Source organism: Homalodisca vitripennis, chromosome 5 (genome assembly GCF_021130785.1).
Source record: "Homalodisca vitripennis isolate AUS2020 chromosome 5, UT_GWSS_2.1, whole genome shotgun sequence".
Taxonomy (NCBI): domain Eukaryota; kingdom Metazoa; phylum Arthropoda; class Insecta; order Hemiptera; family Cicadellidae; genus Homalodisca; species Homalodisca vitripennis.
Window position 1 is genome coordinate 112,369,627 of NC_060211.1, and position 25,210 is coordinate 112,394,836.

At 35.0% G+C, this 25,210-nt stretch overlaps 1 protein-coding gene across 2 annotated transcripts in view; it reads right to left on the reverse strand.

Annotated features, from left to right (window-relative positions):
* Positions 1–25,210, reverse strand: part of LOC124362716 (translocating chain-associated membrane protein 1) — a 45,050-nt gene that overhangs the window by 12,443 nt on the left and 7,397 nt on the right. For both annotated transcript variants that reach the window (XM_046817433.1, XM_046817434.1), the window contains exons 2-4: positions 15,233–15,415; positions 10,984–11,099; positions 847–1,062 (exon numbers count right to left, since the gene is read on the reverse strand). In XM_046817433.1, the coding sequence (XP_046673389.1) occupies positions 847–1,062; positions 10,984–11,099; positions 15,233–15,415 (515 nt within the window). The remainder of the gene's footprint in view (positions 1–846; positions 1,063–10,983; positions 11,100–15,232; positions 15,416–25,210) is intronic.

The following is a 25,210-nucleotide window of genomic DNA, read 5'->3' on the forward strand; positions in this document are numbered from 1 at the left end:
TTCAAAGTGGTGGTAAAATGAAGAGATCCAGAAACTGCCTGTGTCAAATGTAATTAATAGCTTACATGGAGTGTGCCTCACCAAACATGTTTGTTAGACTTGTCAGCAGTTCTGTAACATTTCTTCTGTGTGCAAAATAATTTATTTTTAGTTTTTTAGTATGAGTAAGTTTTAGAACAGTTCTCATGAACTTTCAAACTTAATAAGACCATGAAATAACTGAGTTAGAGACAAAATATTGTTTCATTTACTGCTTAAATTGGCTTGTTCTCTGTCGTTAAGTTATCTTTTTCTGCTTCTATCTATTTTCTAATTTTTTACCATTATTATTATTTTTTCCTCGTATCAGCCATTTATTGAAGAAAAGTATTGAAATAAGTTGCAATCTCCTAAGCAATAACTTGTAAATTACATGTATCTATATGTGTGGACTGTTCTATTTTTTTTAGATTACACAAAATTCCTGTAAACCAAAAAAAATTTTTTTTTTTCAAAAAAACTTTTTTTATTTATAGGTGTTAACAAACCTTTTTTGATTTGCACAAAGTATAACCTATTTTCTTATTGTTAGTCACTTCATGCAGAAAAAATTGTTGAAAAAATTATTGAAATATCTCCCACTACTTTAGAATATACAATTTTTTCCCCAAAACCCTTACACTTTTTAAAAATACAAGGCGGTCTTTTAGGCATAGAAAATCTGAAAACGCGCGGTCCTAAAAGGGTTAAGACATCTATTAAATTTATTAAAATCACATTTATTTATCCAATTGATTACAACAATGAATACTCGGATACAATACAATTATACATGTTTAATAGAACAAATACTTGACAAGAACTCACTTGAGTAAGTAGCCTGCCGCAACATACACCAAACCAACAGTTGCGTAACGAACCCTTGCGGCCATTTCTTCACGCTTTGTCCTCTGGAAATAGAGTTCTGGGTAGCAGTGTAGCCAATAAGACATCTGAATTATGAAGAAAAACTTAAACATGAAAGTCATCTCTGTATGTGGATATCCTTCCCATAGTGATGAGATGTTCAACACAAGATTTTCTCTGTAACAATCGATCATTAGTAAAAACATGCTACTGTACATATTTAATAAAATAAAATAATTAATTACAAACATGTCTTATTCTTCACTGCAGTCAACTTTAAAAAAAATGTAAAGCACACATAAAAAAATATACAATGAGCTGAAAAATAAAAATGTTTCTGTAGTCCGATCAGTATTGATTTAACATAACAGAATTTATGACATTTTAATATTATTTTCATCACCTTTATAAATGACACTGGAATTGTTAAAACATTAACTCTTGAATTATTCTTGGATATAGAAACCAACTGAATAGTATTTATACAAACTTTTTTTATGTAGCTCTAGCTATGCAGTCAGCTCTAATATAAAGAGAGCAAAATTGATATGAGGGGGTATCCAAAAAAAAAACCGGAATTGTATTGCTGGCAGCCGGCAGCGTGTAGTACACATTCCTGCCGCTAGGCGTGTGTCGCACAACCCATTGCGAGCTCAGTGACCCCAGTTCCGTTGTCCTAGTGCATTCTGTTCGTTCGTAGTGACTGTTTTCGCTAACCCTGTTTTGTTCTTGTTTCGTTTTTTGTCATGGCAAGTTTAAGTGAACAACGTGCAGCTGTGAAATTTTGTTTTTTTACTTGGTAAAAATGCTGCAGAAACTATTTTAATGTTCAATACAGCTTACAAAGATGATGCTATGGGGAAAACTCAGGTCTACGAGTGGTTCGCTCAATTTAAAAATGGCGACATGTCGATTGAAGACAAACCTCGTTCTGGACGTCCATCAACCTCTCGAACGGACGAAAATGTTGAGAAAATTCGTGAACTTGTGCTCACCGACCGTCGACAGACAATTGAGGAACTATCAGAGAGTAGTGGGTTAACTTGGAAGCTCGGTTCAGCAAAAAGTTCGCCAGAAAAGACCCGATTTGTGGCAGACTGGAGACTGGTTCTTACACCACGACAACGCACTGGCACACACAGCCGTCTCAGTTAGGCAGCTTTTAGCCAAAAACGGCATGGTTCCGCTGCCCCACGCACCTTACTCACCTGACCTCGCTCCATGCAACTTTTTTTTATTTCCACACATGAAAAGAGGCTTGAAAGGTCAACGATTTGACAGCGTTGAAGAGGTTAAGAAAAAACGAAGCTCGAGCTTGCAGCCATTTCTAAAGATGACTACAAAAAATGTTTTGATCAATGGAAATACCGTTGGGACAAGTGTATTAGTTATAATGGAGATTATTTTTGAAGGAGATAAGGTCGTATTGTAAAAAAATTTGATAATATATAATTTTTATAAAATAATTCCGGTTTTTTTTTGGGTACCCCCTCGTACATATATTCATCAGTGGTAAAATTTCACAAAAGAACAATTTACATCATACATAAAAATAAAAGAAAGCAGTTTTCTCACAAAAGCTATTACTTAAATAATTTGTAGTCCTTAGCAATAGACAATAGACAAATTCTTTATTAACATAACATCGAGAAATGCAATGGCGTCAATTTTATATAGGTTTTTTTCTTTCAGTGGATGTGTTTCTTCATTCTTCCTCCAGTACAGGAACTCGTCAATGGAGTAAAATGGTCGGTCGATGAGCCAGTTGGTCAGGGCTGTCTTCAACTTCTTCACGTTCAGCATCTTTTAGATCTTCTGGTAGGAGGTTAAAGAGTTTCCTCCCCATGTAGGATGGTTTCCTCTCATATGTTGCAGTGTGATGTAGAGGGAGGTGAAAGTTTGATGCATGACGAGTATTGTGTGTGTGTATATCAAGGCCTCGTTGAAGCTGTTCGATCGTTACATACAATATGACTTCTTTTATGTATAGGCCGATGATAGTTAAGACATTTGTAGTTTTTGAAGACCTTTCTGCAGCTCTCCCTTGGGCCAAGGCTGGCCATAATCCTGATTGCTCTCTTCTGTAGAAGTAGAATTCGATTAAGGTTTCCTGCTGTTGTACCTCCCCAAACTGCAAGGCCATATCGTAAGTGAGACTTGAACAATGCATGGTAGGCAGTTTTTGTTGTGGCATCGTCACTGACGAGGTTTACTCTTTTTAAAATGTACAAGCAGGAGTTCAATTTTTTGGAGAGTGTGTCAACATGATTGTTCCAGGATAGTGCATGTTGATAGTCATTCCTAGGAATTTTGGTCTGGCTTTCCATTGATACTTCTGGTAGTTCTGGGGACTTCCTCCTGTCTTCTCCCAAAAGCTAATTGTTTGGTTTTTTCAGCATTTACAACTAAGCCGTTTTCATGACAGTATTGATATGCCTTATTTAGTGCAATGTAAGAGTTGATGGCCACATTGTTTGGTGATGACTCGGAGACTAGAGAGTGTCGTATCATCAGCGTACATTAGGGGAGTACAGTGCATTTCTAGATATTTGTGGCATGTCATTTGTCAGGAGAATGAATAGGGCTGGTCCCAATACCGAACCCTGAGGTACACCCCTTGTAATGGGTAAAGGGTCAGATCTTACTTCTTGGCATATGTTTTTTTGTGTCTTGAATCTCAACAACCTGACTTCTTCCTTCCAAATAACTCTTGAACCATGTGTAGGCTTGGCCTTTCACACCAAGCTGTTCAAGTTTGTTGAGGATCAGTTCGTGTCCCAAGCAATCAAAAGCTTTGCTGAAAATCCAGCATAATTCCAGTAATCAGATTTTTTTTCTTCCAAGCTATCAATGATGAATTCCGCAAGTTTGATTATGGCAGATGTTGTGGATCTTCCCTTGATGAAGCCATGTTGGCTTTCTGTTAACAGGCTGTTATGTTCACAGTGATCCATTAATCTTTTTAAAACTATTTTCTCAATTACTTTGGAGAAGGTTGAGATTAATCATATGGGTCTGTAGTTTTTGGCTTCAGTTTGGTTTCCACTTTTTAGCTTGGGGTATACTTTACTTTGTTTAAGTGCGGTTGGAAAGTGGCCATGAGCGAGGGATAAGTTTGTTACTTTTGACTAGTGGTGGAGTTAAAGCTTTCTTACAGTGTTTCAGCATCTTTGCTGAAATTTCATCTAATCCTGACGAGGTTTTGGGTTTAAGGTTATCGATGATCTCTTCAATTTCTTGTTCATTAGTGAAAGGTAGCTGTGTTAAATCATTACCTGAGGTTTGTGGAGGTGCAGGTTGTTTTGTGACTTTTGGCTGGTTTTTTAGAGTGATTTCTGCATATTGGTGAAAAACTGGTTTAAAGTGATTAGCAATTGTGTGGGGGTTAGTGATGATTTCCTGTCCTATAGCAATTTGTGGTTGTGTTATTTTTTGGTTGATTGTTCTTTCTCTCACTCTTTTTATGACCTGCCACAATGCCTTTGATTTTATTTGCAGCATTTGCTATGTGATCAGCTGATGCTTGGCGCTTTACTGATTTTCAGCCTCATATCATAATCTTTCTTTGCCTTGCTCATTTTATTTTTATCTGATAGCGCTCCAGTTAGTTCATATTTTCGAAGACATTGTAAATAGTTTTGCTTCAGGCAATTTGTTTTCTTCGTCAGCAAAAACCATCGCCTTCCTCCTCTAGGGCGGACATTTTTTCTAGGGCAAGTTGAGTTCAGGTTGATTACCACTGTTGACAGAAGATTTTTGTATGCTGTTTCTGCTGAGTCCGTGTTGTGTATATTTCGCCAGTCTTCATTTTCCAAACTGAACCTTTAGTAAGTTAAGGTTTCTTTGGTTTAATATTCTGCGCATTTGTAACGAGGGTCTTCCAGAAAGTAAAGAACGTTTTGTTATAAGTCAATAAAAACAAAAGATAAGAGCATGAAAATTTATTTATAAATACTTATAAACTTACTCTATTTTTCTACAAAAATCGCCGGAACTGTCAAGGCACTTGTTGTAGCGTGGCACCAGTTTTTCTTTATACCGACGTTATACTGTTCTGCCGCCAAGGAATGAAGCCACGTTTTTACTCCTTCTTTGAGGTCTTCGTCACCCAAAAAGTTTTTTCCTCCTAAAAACACTTTCAACTTTGGAAACAAGTGATAGTCACTCGGAGCCAGATCTGGACTATACGGAGGGTGTCCGAAGATTTGCCATTTGAAAGAATTGAGTTCTGCTTTGGTTCGTGCACTGCAATGAGGCCAAGCATTGTCGTGGATCAGCACCACTTTCGACGACAGCATTCCGCGTCGTTTGTTCTGAATAGCGCGCGGCGAAGCCGATGCAAGGTCTCGATGTAGGCCTCTGAGTTGATTGTTTTCGCCTCTCGGCATGAACTCCACATGGATTAGGCCTTTTCACGGTCCCAAAAAACTGTTGCCATCAATTTCCTGGTGTTCAAATTTGTTTGGTTTTTTCTTTCCTGTTTTTTGTTGGTGAATTCGAGTGATGCCATTCCATTGACTGGAGCTTTGTTTCCGGGGGTTCGATAGGAAACCCAAGTTTCGTCACCCGTTACGATGCGGTCAAGAAAACGCATCACCCTTCTTCGTCATACTGAGTCAAAAACTCAAGAGCTGCTCCCATCCGTTTAGTCTTGTGGACATCAGTAAGAATCTTAGGCACCCAACGAGCACACATTTTCTGATAACCAAGACGTTCAGTCACTATTTTCGTGCAAAAGCGACCTTGAAATTTGTGGAAAAAATTCCACTAGACCACTCAAAGTGAAACGACGGTTTTGTTGAATTTTTTCCATCAACTTTCGCTGCCCAACTCGGTCAGTAACGAGTGTGACGGCCTTCCACTTCGTTTCCTCGTCGTGCACATTAGTTCGACCTTCCTTAAATATTGAATGCACCATTTTCTCACTGATGACTCGTTCATCGCATTGTCACCGTAAACTGCCTTAATTTGCCTATAAATTTCAATAGGTCGAACATTCTGTGCATTCAGAAACCGTATCATACTACGCAGTTCACACTTGGCGGGATTTTCAATTAACGCCGCCATTTTAAACTTTCACAGGAGACGCAAACGTGACCTCCACGGTACCGCTACTCAGCTCACACTGAGCAGAAGGTGTGGCTAACGAACAAGCTATCTACCGCGGTGGTGGGGGAACTGCGCCGCCCGTGATGCGCAATCGTTCTTTACTTTCTGGAAGACCCTCGTACTTTGTTGTTTTGTAGAGTTGTTGTGTGTGTTATTTCACAGATTGAGCTGAGTGGTCAGAAATTCCAGCATGGATCACGTTAGTAGTTATTTCATCCGTGACCATATTTGTACAGATGAAATCTATAGATGTCTTGGATGTTGGGGTAACTCGTGTTGGAGGGAGTGGTAGTCTAGTGATGTTGTGGCTGCTTAGGGTGTCATTAAGCATTTCATTCTCCCTGTATTTTTTTCAGACTATTGACATTTATGTCTCCATAACAAGAATCGGGTGATTCTCGGCCCTCGTTTCTTCAATTGTCGCTGAGAGTAAGGTTAAAGCTTCTTCAAGTTGTCCTGCTGGGGTTCTGTAGACACCTAAGATGTATAGCTGCCTTTTACCTAGCGATATTTTGATCATGCCCATGTCAGCTCTTTGTTGTATTCTATGATTATGGGTTGCGCAGCTGTTGCTAGTTCATCTTTGACAAAAATAGCAACACCTCCTTTCTATGGTCTTCACGGCTGAAATGTGTTTTTTAGGCAGTACTTTGGCAGTCTGGTGTTTTCCATTTGATCCTTTTTAACCCCGTGCTTGCTAATTATGATTACGTCGGGTTGGTTTCTTCTATAAGGTGATTTAGCCGGTTTGATTTTTTACTTAATTCCCTCTACATTTTGGTGTAAGACGGAAAGTTTATTTGGGACATTTTTTTATACTTTGAGTTTTTGTTTTTCCCTGTTTTTGTTTGGTTAGGGATGTAAGATTTTCACTTTGGCATTGTCTAAAAAAGTAAGTGAGCAGTCAGGATGTACTGTCTTGAGTGTTCTGTAAAAATCAATGTGTTTGAGGAAGAAATCATAGTAGCTTTCATCCTCTGCTTTTAGCTTAGCATGTAGCGGGGGTCCATGAACTTAGTTTCATCGTGGATTTTTTTTTAGCCACTTTAGCAGGTGAGGATATTTCAGGTTTCTTAAGTTTCTCTTGGGCTTTTGCGACTTGTAAAGAGATGCTTTGGAATGTTTTCCCTTGATTTTTTTAAGGGTTCTTTTGTGCTGGTCTCTGTCCACACATTTTTAAGATTTTTTGTGCATGTTTGGATGTTTTCTGCAGTCTGTGCTTTCTTTGAATTGCCATTAGTCAGAGAGGTGTTCGGTTTTTTAGAGCAGGTTTGGCTATTTTCTGTGAGCATAATTTTGTCAGAGTCAGTCAAAAGGTCATTTGTGTGCTGTAGCCCAGATAACTTGTTGTTGTTTTAAAGAATGGTTTCAATTTGGGCTGTCATCGTTTTAATTAGAGTTTTCCATGCATCTCTGTTTTGTTTTTAGCTGTACAACTTCATTTAGAAGGGATGGCGGAGTTTGAAGCTGGTTGTGATTGTTGGTTTACGTTGGTGCTACTGTTTGTACAGAGACATTAGCAGTCCTAATATTGGAAAGAGTTGTTTCATCACTGTTCCCTACTTTACTTTTTAGGAGCTTTGGTCTCTTTTTCCAGGTCTTTTATTTTCTTAGTGTACTCATTTATGGCTTGGCCAAGTTTCCTATCATTTTTCTTCGTAAATGGTTTGTGATTCTAGTGTGAACTGTTTTTCCCTCTCCAGTTGACTTTAAGTTTGCTCCAGTTGTTGAAGTAAATTTTCAATTTTGGTGATACGAGTTTCCTCTGTTTTTTCTAACTCTTCAATTTTTTGCTTCAAAACTCGTTAATTTAGCTTCTAACCTTAGGTTCTGTTCTTTCAGGATCTTATTTTCTTCAAGCAGTGCAGAGCCTATTTTAGCGGCTAGTTCTAATTTGTCATGTTCATTCTCTGTGTCTTCAAAGTAGTTGTTTTCAAACCAGGCTGTTTTCAAGCTCTTTAATTGTAAGCCTTAAACGTGGTTGGTGCTGTCATGTTTAAGATAGATAACTCTGCTTAAGTAAAGTTTTTCAGCTTCAAAGAGAGCTTCATTGAGTTTCTTGTTTCTAAAATTATCAGTCTTTGTCTTCCCAAGGGTTAGTTTAGTATTTTCGTTGTAAGGGTACAGATCACATTCCTTCACGATGGCTGTTTTTTTCCATCGCCAAAGAAGGTGACATTGTGCTTGATAGGTTTCCCGCTTTCATCTGAAATTAATTCTTTAATTTCGGCTGGCCAATAAGGATAGCCCTTAAGTTTGGCAAAGACCATGTCTCCACTGTTGAACATTGTAAGGATTAGCCTCTTCGTTAATAGATGTGGATTGTCAAAGATGAAACTGTTTTTTATAGTGAGGTTTGTCAGACTCCTCTGTGTTAAAAATTACTGGTAATCCTTTGTGGTAATCCAAAATCCTTAGTGTAAATGGTTGGTGTCAAATATAAAAATAGGTTCAGTGATTTTTTAAAAGGATTTGACTGAATTCCTTTGTGTCAAATGGTTGGTGTCAAAAATTAAAATGAAGTTCAGTGCTTGTCAGTATTGTATAAGAATGTTTGGTTGACTGACAACCAAATGTCGTGTCAATGGTAGCCTACACAATACAGGCAGCTGATGAGAGAGACGTAACGTGTAAGGTGCTGATAGTTGAGGCAGGCTCTGTAGGTATGCATGCCAGTGCACAGCACAGTCACAAAATACTCTAGCGTTAATGACACAATTAGCATCATCACCATTAACAATCACTCCAAAATGTAATTGTTAATAAAATTATAATAAAATATGATGCACACTGTAAAATCTATGTACAATAATAATATTACAAAAATAAATTAATTTTCATTAATAAGATCCCATAATATAATTTAGTGGCACATATCTGTTTATGATGTTAAAAACTTGCATAAAGTATATTACTGGTTGTGGTTTTGAAACTGAAGACCCTCAGGTTATGAGTCTGTTATTCAACCAGGTAAGCCACAAAGAACTCTGACAACAGAAGTTAATTTCATTCAATCAAAGTTTCCCCACTGATTGCAAGATAACAGATTGACTGTTTGATATTGGGTTGGGTTGTTAGCAAGTCCAAGGGTCAGTTGTCTCTGATAAGAAGGTAGACATTTCTTATCTATAAAGTTGCAAAACACAGGAAATTATCACAACTGTTTTTTTTTTAAGTTCTTTGAGATTTTACAATTAAAAAAGAGTCAAACGTCAAAAACAGCACCTTCCAATTGTAGCACCTTAAAAACTACACAACTTTACCTGAAAATTTTCACACAAAAACACTTTTTAAATCACTGTAAAATCATAAGTTTTGTGGAGCCAAATTAATACACAACCTGTCTCATACACTCCTCTCAAAGAGCCTCTACTTTTGTACACATTACTGAATGAACTGAGCTTTTATAGCTCTACTACTTTGTCATATATCCAATAGATATTCATACAGTATGCTGTGAATTCATTCTAAGGTACAGTTTTAAAACTATACCTTACTATATACATTATGCAACAGGTCAGTTTAATTCAAATTAAATTTTCAAATAGTTTGTGGCAAGATCAGTAAACAGAAATAAAATTGTCTATTACAAATACCTGATTACATGTAAGATTAAAATAATTAATAACAAAAAGCATGTCAACTTTACATTGGAATAAATTTCAATTATTTAATTGCAAAAGCTACTAAAGAAATTCATAATCTATGAGTGGTATTTTCAAACATTAAACTCAAACATAGTAGATTGGGTTGGAGGCTAAACTCACGACTTCTGATCTGGTCAACCTGATCCCTGAGAAAGATTGCACTACCTCTTTCTTAACTTGGCCATTATAATAGAAAAACGTGAGTCGCTCTTCTTACGAAAGAGCACATGTTTAAGTTGAATTCAAACATATATTCAAATTTTTTAATTAGTGATTTAAAGTTACAAACTGTGTACAGATATTAATACATGAATTCTATTTGTGATAAATGCCAACTCTGTGAAAATATGAAAAACTGATGCGTTTAACTACATGTGTCTATAATTTGTGCGTGAATAAATCTTATGTAAACTAAAGTGTGAATAACTTTTTAAAATACCCAAAGTATGTATTGATGGTGGTGAGTGTACTAGAATATTGAGACTGTGCTGGGCCTGTATGGATTGACAAATCCACATGTGCAGCTTTAAAAGTGAACTACATATTATAACATGTACAAATTTGGTCAGTTAAATTTAACCAATACATCTGAACCTAGTTTACATGACCATGTGGGGTTATTATTCTCACAACCCAGGACTTTCTACATATAACGATTAACCTTGGAGGTATTAAATGAATGATATGATCTACTTCCGATACATCCGCACTTGAGTTACCACGTAAGGCACCACCATCGTGAGATAATTTATTAGTCCGACATCTGAACATCTATATATCACACCACCAACATGGGGCTGTTAATCCAACCCTGACATTCTGAACTTTATTAACTAATACATCTGTGCTGACTTAGTAAATTTTGCAAATTAGATGGGTGATAGTTGCCAGTAACTTTCTTTAATATAATGGTTACTTATTTGCTATTACAATATTTATAATTTTTTAACTGTTATTTAAATATGTGCATTATGTGTGCAAATATGTGTTATTTAGAAACACATTCCTTCTGCATCAATACACTTAAGTTGAGGATACAGCAAATCAAAAAGTATCGGGACTGGTTTGCTGTATCCTCAACTTAAGTCTATCAATGCAAAAGGAATGTATTTGAAATATTATTAAGTAATTGTAATGATACTTGCAATAAATTTTGATTTTGGGAAATGGTGCCAACATTTATTGAACAGACCCTGTATGTTGCTCCCCATTGTTCATTGTGTTGCTTTGAAGAACATAGTTAGAATAGATATAAGTATATCATACATTAAATTGTACACTACACTGTTTACTATACAAAGTGTTCAAAATTTTTAGTAATGTAGTAACAAATAAAACTTACTTCAGAATGGCATCTCCTCCCCAAAGAACAGACATTATGTAGAACACCAATAGCTGTCCAGACTCATTAAACTTGCTGTGTTTCACTTTGGATAGATGTAGTTTTCTGCTAATTTTCTAAAAAGAACGTCCATACAATAACTAAAAACAATATATAATTTATTTTACATTTACTATGTTACGATAACGAAATGACGATATCTTGTACAAGCTTTTATTATTATTTTTATGTCCAGTTTTGTATTCTATATAATATTATAATACTGACTGGCAATTCATTTTTAAAGTTACTTTGTGGGAGCTGTGAGCCGTATTAAGGGGGATGATACAACTGAAACTCACAAATTATTATACGAATATGTAAGATAACAGTATTTTACTACATTGTTATTTTAATAGTACAATATTATTAGGTTTATAAAATCACTTCAGTTAAATACACCTTAAAAATTCTATATACTATATACTTTTAAATATATAAAAAAGTATGTTATTCCATCGACCAATTTTTTATTAACTTAATTCGATTTGTCCTTACAATGAACAATATTAAATTTAACGACAAAAATTATCCACAAATTTCTAGTACAGTATGGGCACCAGGATTGCTACCTCATGTGCTAACCTATTCATGGACGAATTTAAAAAGAAATTTCTAGCCTCACAAAATCTCCAACCACTAAAATGGGTATGTTTCATCGATGATATATTTTCATATGGCATTATGGGATGGAATCTTTGCAAGAGTTTTTGAAAAATCTTCTAGAGTTCTCTTCTTTCAAATTTACAAGGAACGATTGTGATGTAATGATCACTTTTTTTAGATTTAGACATTTTTTCGAATCAGACTACATAAAAACAAAACTACATGTTAAAACAACAAACACAATGAACTATCTAAATTTTTCAAGTTGCCATCCAATGTACATAAAAAAAATCTATTAAAAAAAGTTTATCTATACAAGCCAAGAAGCTATGCAGCAACTATATAGACTTCTTTAATTACATTGAAAAATTAAGCAACACTTTTAAATATTTAAATTTTTTAAAATCAAATAAACAAACCAAAACATACTTTTAAATAAATTTGTCTCTGATGATTGTTTGCTATGTCTCTCTGAATTAATAACTTGCCACAACGCTTTAGGTTTGTTTGTGACATCCACCAAGTGGCTTTAATTATACAATATAACCAAAGTTTATTACACAATTTTTCCTGGACTACACAAAATTAACAGTATTATGAAAATTGCCCATAGTGTTTTACTTTCCTCTCCAGATACCCAAAATTTTTATGGCTAAAGCACCTAGAGTAATATTTCGCAAACCTCCAAATTTGAAAAACAAACTTGTCCAACCTAAACTGTCAAAAGTATACCAACCCGTTAATGGATGTGAACCGTGCAACAAACCACATTGCGGTTCTTGCAAAATTATGATAAAATTTAGGGATTCAAAAGTAGCATAACTGGTTTAACATATCCCATCATTGGTAAAGTAAACTGTGACTCTAAGAATGAAATTGATCAAATTGTAAATTTTGTCACAAACAGTAAAGTTTGTTAAAGTGTGTGTTTGTTTATGTACAAACAGTACATTAGGCAAACATTTAACCACCTTAGAGTCAGAATAACAGGGGACAGATTTGATATTTTTCATAAAGACAAGAAGCCATTAGCCAAACATGCTGCTGAGCACAAAAAAAAACAAAATTGAAGAGTGTTATGATCTTAAAGGGTTATGATTAATAAGGTCTTCCCTCGTAATGAAGAAAATTGAAATAGGTTAAAATTTAAAACTATCGAACAAGCTCACCAGTTACTTCTAAAATTTAAATACCCAAATGGTTTAAATTTAAGATAAAAGTAACTTTTCCAAATTTCCTTCTGTGCCATTAATGATAAAACAGCTGGGTCTTATGTTTTAGTTGTGTATTTACATTTTCGGTTATTTTCTTCTTGTGTAAAATCATGTTTCAAAAAACTAACATTACCTTTAATTTTGTACACTTTAGAGTAGTTCCAAATATGTACTCATTTTTGTATAGTCTACGTATTCTGAGTTATACGTTATACAAATTATGTCATAGTATAAATAGAATATATAAGTTTATTGGACACAAAATATTTCAAGCAAATACAAAGGCAATTAGTAAAAGTCATGTTAAAAATTATTTATTACCAGTTTAAAAATGTATATTTAGTTCATTGGCTCAATATAAAAACTCTTTACAGAATAAAGTGCATTACTTAGCAAGAAATCCTATAGTTTTTATTTAGAAGAACAATCACTTAATGTTTTAATTTTAATTGTCAACTTATTTATTAACCTAGATGCAATATGCAGAGGGTTTTTCACTTCTGATTTGTTGAGGAAAATTTATAAAATGTAAGTGGATTTCATTTTTGAGCATCGTTCTGTTTTCATTATTTCAAAGGTACAGCAAACATTGCATTATATAAAAACAAGGCAGGGTGAGAATCTTATGACATCTAAAGATATCCCTACAATGGGCAATAACATGGACAGCCTTTTTCTGCATTATAAATACTTCTTTGGCATGGGGGGCTTCACCCCATTCAACTAGACCATAGGTAATATGTGCTTGGAAGTTACCAAAATAGGCTGTGAGGATGCCGTTCTGCTCCAATTCACCACAAAGGCGTTTTAGAGCATAAATGCTTCGACTGAGTCTACTTTTGAGACCAATTATATCCTGATGTCAACAGAGTGTTAGTGTCAAGGGTGGTCAACATAGATAAATGTCAGTGTATCTGTAGTACACATGATATTATGTAACTTGTTGTTTGTAGCTGGTTTTTGTTAATTCATTTCATTTCTGACAGATTCCCAAAAGTAAAAATCCAGCAAATTTGGTATTCCACAGCATCAAGTACAGCCTGACATCTTCAATCTTTTTGAAAGTGCCAAACATTTCATTGCCATTCAAAGCTTGCATGGCAGATCCTTTTCAAGGTATGAGTGGCAAGTTACTGTATCCTCACAGAAGAAGGGGCAGTCAAACTATGTGATGAGAGGTTTCACCAAACAGTAAGCCCCGTTAGATTCACTGCTTGGTCTACATGGACATGAGGATTATGATAGTTTAAGAAATATTCCTCATCTCTGTGAACCGTATGCTCGAAAATTGCTCAATCCTTACACATAGATCGTCTTCATTCATCATGTGAAGTAGTCATAGAATGTCACTTTACTTAAGAATGCGTTTTACATCCAAACAGCTCATCACACCTTCAACAATCCTGATATGTTGATTTTTGAGGCAATCAGGTAAATAATTGCTACACTACAACACTGAACACTGGTCTTGTAGATGTTCATGGTCAGCTAGATCTTAATTTGTGTACATCATTCTTTGTTGTACATCATTGCCTGTCAGCTTCGAACTTACACGAATACAGGCAATTGAATGATGTGTTGCTAAAGATGTTCCAAACTCATTCTGCCACTGTCTTTGTATCTCTTGAACGTTGTGGGATTGCACATCTCGTCTGAATCAAAATTCCAATACCAATTCCATACAGCCTTGCATCCAGCATGTCACAACTGTACCGTAGACATTACTTCATTGCATCTGTCGTTCACTTTTCTTGGTTACAACCACTCGCGCATGCGCGGGTATTTACCAGCGTTGCTAACCTATGACAAACGTAACAGCTAAATTATACCAAGTTAATTCATAAAATTATTGAGTTATGGTAAGTACATATTTCTGAACTACCCTGTATATGCAAATCATTTCACATTAGTATTTTCCGTACTGTGTTGAAAAAATTATGTATTAATTATAATCATTCATAATTATTGGTACAATAAATTATTTATTATTAAAAAGCCTCTTTAGAACCCAGAACAGCGTATAATTTAAAGTGAAATGATTGCCACTATTAAAATTCATAACCACAACAAGATTTGACTGAATAGTGTTGAAAGAAACAAACGGTATGTAAAAAAATCCAACCTAGGCTGTAAAGTACCGGCTTTTGGTTTACTTATGGAAATTAAAACCAAGTAGGCTATAGTATAAATAATTAGAACTAAGTATTTAATTAACCATAGGTTTTTAATTTTGATACATTTTCCAAGTCCAGAAACTTGTCTTAAAAACAGATATCATTGTCATTTCAGTAATTCATTAAGAGACGTGTTTGGTTTTCTCCTCCGTAAGATATTTTATTTAAAGTTACTCCCTAACAACTTACTATACAACAAAAATTAATCATACTTACATCCAGCACATATTCTTGGATAATAGCATGCATAACAATGCAAATCAGGAAATAAAAGAAGACAGCACAAAGATCTTTGTAGCCATAGGTGTAGCGAGTTACATCAGGAACAGCTTGTGACGGTTGCTCAGAGGTCACGTTGTGATGGACAGCAATGAACATGTAAGCCAGAGGTGAAGTTACCTGAAATTGACACAAGAATATAATTCAGTTAGATTATCATTCATATTTCTTTTACTCTAATCTAATTTGTTTTCACAATTAATGATTAGTATTTTTTTTTAATTATGGGGTGTTTTTAATAGAATGGCTGCATGATCACCGTATCTGTGCGACATTCAAGTTTTAATACAATAAAACAACATTGAAATATAATTGACTAAATATAATATCATATATTACACTTCCAGTATATTGAATAATATCAGCATATCAAGCAAAAGTAAAGACCAAATACCAAGTATCCGTATGTGTGATCAACCAGGTCAATTTTTTAGGGGTTACTCTAGACAGTAACCGTTCATGGACAGAGAATGTAAAAAAATCTGAAAAAAGATCAAGTTTGGTATTTATGTGTTATGTATGAATATTCTTTGTATCATTATCTAGTAAGTTTAGATATATTTGCAACATGTGCACCTCACCCCATATGGACGTAATGTGTCGGCTGTTTTAAATCGTATGATTTTGAATAAACGGCATTGGCTACTCGAGATCACCTGACCCCCCTCTCCTTTGTTGGTCACTGCCTCGTCCGAGCATTCCTTGAGTTGGTAGTGAGTAAACTCCCAGTCTCGCTGGCCACACCACCCCTCGTGTGGCCGTGTTTTAAGAAATGTAAAAGTGTTCTTTATATCGATTCACCCGCCCCCGGCATATAAGTACTGTTATTTAGAACAAACATAACAAATGGCGACGAGGTCGGTTAAAATTTACATAACGGGCAATGCAACTGTTCGATTGTGCCGCATAGTGTAAATTTCGGACAACACGTGTAAATGTCGGATGACGAAGTGGATTTAGCGCCGTTACTACACAATATCGAACTGCCGCCGGGCAACACAAAAATGTCGGGAATAATCGCGGCGGAATCGGTGAATACGATCAAAATAGTGAGACGTGGTCGTCTTATATCGAGCGCTTTCGAAACTATTCATCGAGTGCAACAATATTAAGGAGGAGAAAAAGGTTTAGCACGTTATTAACTATTGCCGGTGTAAAAACGTATAGTCTATTACGGATTTATGCACCCCCAATAAGCCGTCTACAAAAAGTTTTGACGCATTAGTATCTTTGATTCAAGATCACTTGTATCCAAAACCATCGTTCATACCAGCCGAGAGGTACAAGTTCAGCAAGAGGATTCAGCACGAAGGCGAATCAGCAGCAGACTACATCGCCCAGTTAAGAAAGATGTCCACCCATTGTGAATTTGGGGCAGTTTTAAACGATTACCTGCGAGATCGTTTAGTCTCCGGAATTAGAAATGAAGCAACAAAACAAAAACTGTTAGGAGAATCCAGCTTGACATTTGACCAAGCAGTTTAAAATCATCACGTCAGCAGAAGCCGCTGAGAAGAATGTAGCAGCCTTGGCGATCAACGGAAGCCGCAACGCCGAGTGACTACAAAAGATGACAGCTCACCACCGCAGTGTAACAGCTGGGAGCAGAGCATCGGCGGGGTGCCGGCGGCGCTACCCATACCTGGAAGTCACCACCACAACCCCAAAAGCAGCGCTTTTCGCACGACTACAAAGTGAAGTGTTCGTTTTGGTGGTAATCTGGGCCATTTGCGCCATCAGTGTCGATTGTTTTGGTGTCACGTGTAACGCGTGTGGAAAAAAAGAATCACATTGCTAAGGTTTTTGTCGATCAAAGGGTAAGCCCCAAAACCAACAATATAAGTTTAAACACTTTAAAAATAAAAATGATAGTAGACATAAATTATGTAGAAGAAGTTTGTAGTCAAAACACTGATAGTAATGTTGAACCTGAAAGCTATGAGGAAGATATTTCAAATTTTATTTAGAAATGAATGAAAGGGAAGTTGAGCACATTAAAAAGTTAGTCCCGGTTAAATTAGAATTAATAGTTAAGGGTAAGCCAATCTATTTTGAGGCTGATACAGGCGCGTCAGTAAGCGTGTGCAGCGAGCAATATTACAAAGAAAAACCTTAATAGTTGTAAATTTATTGCCCACTGACTTATCTCTAAAGTTCGTATACGAATGAACCTATAGTTTTCCGTTAGGGAAAATTGAAGTGGATGTTCAATATCAAGGAGTTAGCAAATTTTCTTGAATTGTTTGTAATCAAGAAAGAAGCTCACCTTCTCATAGGACGAAATTGGCTTCAAAGTCTCGGTGTGGAAATATCTTTCAAAAAAATAAAATATTTGGCATAAGCAATAAAGACAGTAATCCGGAATGTTACGAGTAAACATTAGCATTGAATTAACTAAAGATTTGATCAAAGAATTTCCCGGAAGTTTTCAGTGACAAATTAGGTCAATACAAAGGTGAACCAGTTAAATTAAAGTTAAAACCTGACGCCACAACCAAGGTATTTTAAGCCACGGTCCATTCCCTTTCACTTAAAACTAAAGTCGAAAAAGAACTATAAGAAAGGTTAACTGAGGAAAAAAAGTACTTGTTTCCAGTAAAAAGTAGTGACTGGGGCACCCCATTGTTCCAGTAATAAAACCAGACGGAGGAATACGCATTTGCGGAGATTTTAAAGTTACCTTAAATCCATGTTTAGAAGTTGAAAAGTACCCTATCCTCAGAATAGATGAAATGTTTACTTGTTTAACAGAAAGTGGCGAGAAATTCAGTAAAACAGATTTATGCCAAGCTTATATGCAGCTAGAGTTAGATGAAGAATCTAAGAAAGTATGCACTATCAGTACCCATAAAGGGTTATTCAGTTATCAAAGAAATGCCCGTTCGGAAATTTCTTCCGCAACGAGTATATTTCAGTACAGAATCGAACAGTGTTTACAAGACTTGTCCAATGTTGTTGTATTTTTAGACGATATATTGATTACAGGTGTAAACGATGATCTACACTATCAAAAACTTAGGGAAGTTTGCAAGCGCCTAAGCGAAAAATGGTCCTCACAGTAAAAAAGAATAAATGCACAATTTTTTTTCTCCTAAAGTGGAGTATTTCTGTATTGACAAAGAAGGGTTGCACACTTCCGAATCTAAGGTAGAAAGCAATTAGGAATGCTCCCATACCTAAAACAGTGACAGAGGTCAAAGCTTTAGTAGGTCTAATTAATTACTACTCAAAGTTTCACCACATTTGTTTCCACCATACTAAGTCCCATGTAACAGTCTTCTTAAGAAGGACACACCTTTTAATTTTTGATAAGAATTGGTATAGCAGCTTTTGACAAAGTAAAAAGAGTTACTTTTCAAACGCACCAATTTTGGCGTATTATGACACTAATTTGCCTTTGAAGTTAGCCGTAGATGCTAGTTCAGTTGGCTTGGGAGCCGTCTTAAGTGTTAATCTCACCAGGTGGTATAGAGAAACCAATAGCCTATCAGTCACGCACACTCTCACAAGCTGAGCGGAACTATTCACAGATAGAGAAAGAAGCTCTGGCTATCGTATTTGCAGTCAAAAAGTTTAATCAATACTTGTACGGTCGAAATTTATTTTGTACACTGATCACAAACCTCTTTTAAGTATCTTTGGAAATAAAAAAGGGTTACCGAATCTTTGCTGCCGGCCCGTATGCAAAGATATGCTTTGTTCCTGTCCGGACTACGAATTTGACATTCAATATGTAAAGACGGAACTAAATAATGCAGATATGTTTATCTAGATTGCCTTTAAGTGTCAATCACAACAATGCTACTGACGAATTTGCGTGGCAAGGTACATATTTACATTGTATTCAAGAAAGCTCATTACCTTTGACTTTTGATCATGTAAAATCAGATACACAGAAAGATCCAGTTTTAAGAAAAGTGTATGGCTACATTATACACGGTTGGCCTAATGTCATTCCTGAGGGAAGCGAAGAGCTTACTCTCCGTATTTCCAGAGACAGAACGAACTGACAGTTGAATTTGGAGTAATTATGTTGGGGTTTATAAAGTAGTCGTACCAGTAACTTTAAGGGATTATGTACCTTAAAGAGCTTCATTCTAGTCATTTAGGTATTGTGAAAATGAAATCGGTAGCACGCAGCTACGTCTGGTGGAACGGTATTGATGAACAGATCACAAATATGGCTAACAGTTGTTCTTCCTGTCCCTCCGGGAACGGAACACACCCGTCAAAAGAGTCAATTACATGTTTGGCACTATCCTTCCGCTCCCTGGGAACGTATTCATGTGGACTACCTAGGACCTTTTAAAAATAAAATGTATTTAATCGTCATTGACGCTCACTTCAAAATGGTTAGAAGTAGGCGAAGTTAGTTCAACTTCCGCTAAACTAGCTATAAGTTTTTCTAAGAGAGCTATTTAGTCGCTTTGGTCTACCTGATAATTTTACATTTCTGACAATGGACCACCCCACCGCTTTACTTCATCGGAGTTTTTAAACAGTTCATGGAAATGAACGGTATAAAACATACTTTCAGTCCTGTGTATCATCCAAAAAGTAATGGCCAAGCTGAAAACAGCGTGAAATTTGCTAAAGACAAATTAAAGCGAGCATTTCATGACAATGCAGATGCTAGCGTAGCCTTGAGTAGGATATTGTTTGACTACCGTAACTCTGTACATAGTACTACCAATGAAACACCAAGCAAGTTTAATGTTTGGCAGGAAACTGCGCACCCCGGTTGGATCTATTGAGACCAAACATTACCCAGTTTGTAAATAAAAAACAAGAGGAGAGCAAAAAAATAGTTTTAATAAAAATATTACTAGGGTAGTTTATCCAGGTCAAACTGTATTAAATGCGAGATTACAGGACAAACAACAAATGGTTGCAAGGTGTTGTAAATAAACAAATCAGTCCTGTTATGTATGAAATAGAGTTAAATTCTGGCATTGTAACGAAACGTCATATAGATCAACTGATCGGTCTGAGTGACAGTTCGCTAGACAGAGACTCGAGTGCAGTAGCAGAAAACTGTACCGAGAAACGTGACAACCCCTACTTCCGCAAGCGCAGACGTAGACTTGGCAGTGCCGCAATACCAATCGCAGTGTAAACTCTCCCCCCTCCCCCCCTGCACATGACGTAAATCGATCGCCAGTTGGCATGGCAACCACTACGGCGAGTGGTGGAAGGTCATTCTCTTTCCCCCTAAAACTCTACCCCGCACCGTACTACAACACCCGTATCAGCGCACGTAAAATCAGCTGTTTCTTGACAGCACCTGTCAAAGTCGGATGCGACGCTATCCTGAGCGCACTAGAAAACCTGTAAATAAACTTGACTTATAATAAAGAATGTACTTATTCAGTAATGGTTGTGTATTATGTTATATTATGTGTTGTATTTTCCTTTTTATTATACTGTGGTTTTTATCAAGCGTTTATTTGAATTTAAACTTGTTTTAGTGTTTACTTTTTGTCAACTTGTTGTTGTTAATTATAGAATCATGTCAGATCAGTACTTTTATCAATTATTACTTTAAGAATCAAGAGGAAGCATTCAACTATTGAAGGACAATTAATTTTTAAATCTGATTTGTTTGTAAATTTCTGAATTTAATAGGGAGGAAATTGTTATATATGAATATTCTTTGTATCATTATCTAGTAAGTTAAGATATATTTGCAACATGTGCACCTCACCCCCATATGACGTAATGTGTCGGCTGTTTTAATCGTATGATTTTGAAATAAACGGCATTGGCTACTGTCGAGATCACCTGACCTCCCCTCTCCTTTGGTCACTGCCTCGTCCGAGCATTCCTTGAGCCGGTAGTGAGTAAACTCCAGTCTCGCTGGCCACACCACCCCCTCGTGTGCCGTGTTTTAAGAAATGTAAAAAGTGTTCTTTATATCGAATTCACCCGCCCCCGGCATAAAGTACTGTTATTTAGAACAAACATAACACTATGTTGTCAAACGACAAATGGATTGGAACTCGGGAAGCTGTGAAACTTAAGTATTCTTTACTCATGACACTATTAATGTACATGTAATAAAGAATTTTGATTGATTTATTGAAGTAATATCAATAAATAGAACACTGTGGTAAAGACTGAGACATTTAATAATAATATATAAAAATAAACTTCCTTTGTCCTTTTCACTATAAGTTTGTCATCTTATCTTGGATTGTTTAATGTGTTAATAAAGCATTTGTGATTTTGAATAGATTATTTCTTGGCAACCCATTTTAAGTAGTCTTACCTTACTTCTTTTGAGGAGCCTATGCTGAGAAATTATAATTTGCATTTATTCTTATGTTTTATTTGTGCCATTTTATTTATTTTATAGAGAGGAAGATAATTTGAACTAGTTATGTTTAAAATGCATATATGGATGTTAGGGTAAGGATCTGGTTTCTAAATATAACAGGTTTTGTATTGTTATGTGGGAGCAGTTCATGCATGTTTCTCAGCCATAATTATACAAAAATGTTGTTTGTTTGTTCCTGTCCGCAGAATAACTCTATACCAAATGTATGATACAAATAGGGTACAATAGCAATGCAATTAGAGTTGTTTCCTTGACAATTACGCTTCAATTCCTCTGAGTAGAAATAATTGTTTCTTAAGTTAATTTCCAAAATATATATACCTTGGTCATTTAAATTATTGTCTTTGATAATACCTACTGGTCAAGTTTCAGATGGGTCATAGTTGAGTCCTTATTTTTTGGAGTGAATTTTATATAATTGCTTTTAATTAATATATTTGGAAATGAATATTATGATTACAGTTATTTGTATATTGTAATAGGGGGTTTTCAGTTTTGGTTTGTTTATTTACAAATTTATGAGTGTAAGTATGATTGTGTCGCTGGTGCATACTATTATAAATACAGGTACTCCTTTATGTTAGGCTTAGCGGAGCGGTTATTACGAATAGAAGATAAATAAATAAATTTAAAAACAGGATGATCATAATCTTTCTTTCATTTCACTCATACATAACATGATAAATGTGTGATACCACAATATTACACAGCACCTGTAAGTTATTTTTTGTACAGCCAACTTCCAAATGGTTGAGGTTTGGAACTGACTTCATTATGTTGTGAATTATCAACAAAAAACAATCTTCAAAATATTATCAAAAAAACTGGAATTGATGGTCTACAACAAATTATTAAATACCACAAAAATAACTCACCTTACCTTCTACTGGACATCATACACATTTCAATTAGATATGCCAAACAATATTAGTAAGAAAAATGTAATGCAGCTATCTTACTGTCACTAACAAATTGACAATAATCGTCTAATTATTAATAAGGAGAAAAAATTCCAACCATCAATCTTAATAACTAACTCTGGGATATAGCAGCATCACCCTGTACTAGAACCACCATTCATCTTAGTTTACTTATTTCCTGCCCTACCCTAAGAAAAAGCAGTACATGTATTTATAATAATATGTACCAGCGACAAAACCATACTCATAGGTACCCACAAATATGAAAATAGACATAACCAAAGCTGAAAACCCCTTATTACAATCACCAAATATTTGTAATCATAATATTTATTTCCAAATCAATAAATTAAAAGCAATCCATATAAAATTCATTCCAAACAATACGGACTCAACTATGACCCATCTGAAACTTGACCCATTAGGTCTTACCAAATACAACAATTTACCATTACAAAGTATAAAAATATATAACTCAACAACATTTTATAACTTAACAGTAAACAGATCAGATTAACAAACCTTGGTTTTTAAAATGCTTGTAAGCCAAAAACTTTAAAATTTAATTTTCTTCATCCAACAAATAGCCAATACTAAACACAATAGAATAACTTACATTGTTATTATAAATCTAAGTTATATCAATAATTTATAATGATTGAATACATAAAACAATTGCATGAAAACTAATATTGAAGTACACTAACAAAGTATGAAAATTATAATTAAAAAAATAACAATATAGGTAAAAGATAACAACAATAAAAGCAAAAGAGCAACCATTAAAAAGGGGGGAATAAACAAACTAGATTATTTGTTCTTGAAGAAACAACACAGAGAAAAAGTCAATTTTTGAAATTGTGTCACTTCCAATTGTCTGAAATCTTGCTGAACCACTGTTTTAGGAATAGCTAATATACAGAAACCCATGACCGGTGGCTACCATGGATATTGTACCCTTGAGATATAAAGATTGATCCTAAGTAGGAGCTCTACTAAGTCTACAATAGAGCATTAACAACCTTTTAAAGAAGTAATAGTAACATTTTAAAGCAAATCCCTTCAACACGACTACCACAATGTGTAGCCAGGTGAGTACCTAGTATGTTATAAACAAATTTGGGCTCTTAACAAACTGATGGGGCAAAATTGAAAAGATGATCATAAAAATGATCCTTATAACCAACATAGGCCAAACAATTTTCTTGTTGAGTATTGTTAGGAATGGGGTAACATTAAACTTTTCTTGATCTACCAATAAGGGAGAGTAGGTTACTGAAATAACTTTAGAAACTTGTTTTGATGGATTCAAGGTTGAAGTATATGCAATCCTCAAGTAGGCAGTTGTTTTAGAGTAATATATTTAATATAACTGTCATAGACAACAGGAATTGCCATACATACAGGAGATAATATGAGACTTGGAGATGTTAAATTCCATTCCATTTATCAATATAAAATGTTGACAAGTTGCTCTTGTAGGTTATCCTGGACTGATATACAATGGACCTTAGCAAAAATATTTGGATCGTCAGCAAACATAAGACAAATAGCTAACAAGATATGGTAGATGCCATTGATAAAGGTGTTGACAAACAAATCCCAAGTGTGAGCCCTTAAACTCTGGACAAGACTGAAAATTTGCAGACATGGCTTTGTAACATTTGACAAACAAGTGATCCCTAAGATAAATACTGTATTTAGCAACTTGTGACTATCTTAGATCTTAGAAAGAGGCCAAAAATTAAATTTTACTTTACTTATTTACCCTGTTTTTCATGGGTTTTAAGTGTATAGTACAACAACATATGTAAAGCAGGTGCTACTTGACTTATTAATCCTCCTAAGGTATATTCATTTTATGGGAAATGTATCTACTTCATTTATTTCACAAATGAATTGTGAATATAAAGTAAGTACTAAACATTACAAGGTAACTGAATAATGTAACAATAGACGACTAAAAATGGTGCAGTATTTCAAAACTGTGGTAGCCTTCTAAACATTGTCAACTTACATACAGTACTGATGTAAACACCAATAATTATAACTTTGTAGACTCTTAATTACTAGTACTTCAATATATTACAAGAGTTAATAGTTGACCAACAATGAACAAACCCATGTTGCTTACTAGAAAAAGAAGTTTTTTAGGATTTTGGCAGTAGTTTATTTGTTAATCTGAAAAAGAATCTTTTGGAGATATTTGTGGTCGTTTATTTGTTTATTAATAATTAATAGTTAAAAAACCGTGAAATACTTGTTTCTCGTTAGAAATGGAGTTTAATGGATATTGGTCGTAGTTTATTTTTTAATTAATAGGCTCATTCTATTTCAAATCAACGGATGGCCTGCACCTTTACCTCTCAGGTGTTGTTTTTTTTTATGTTAACTGTACCAATAATTAAAATGCAAAATTTTACATTTATCTGCATTTTGGTTTTTAAGACAAAAATATAACATGTATAGAGTAAACGTTTTACAGCCAAAAGGTGTGTACCAAGAGATGTATTAACGATGTGAAACACTTTTGCAATTAATGTGAAAGGTTTAAACAATTTCATTTTATTGTTCACCAAAAGGAAAAAAGTGTATTGCAATAAAAGCTTTGAAAGATTTAAGGTTAGCACATTATTAAAACATTTATTATTAGTTTTT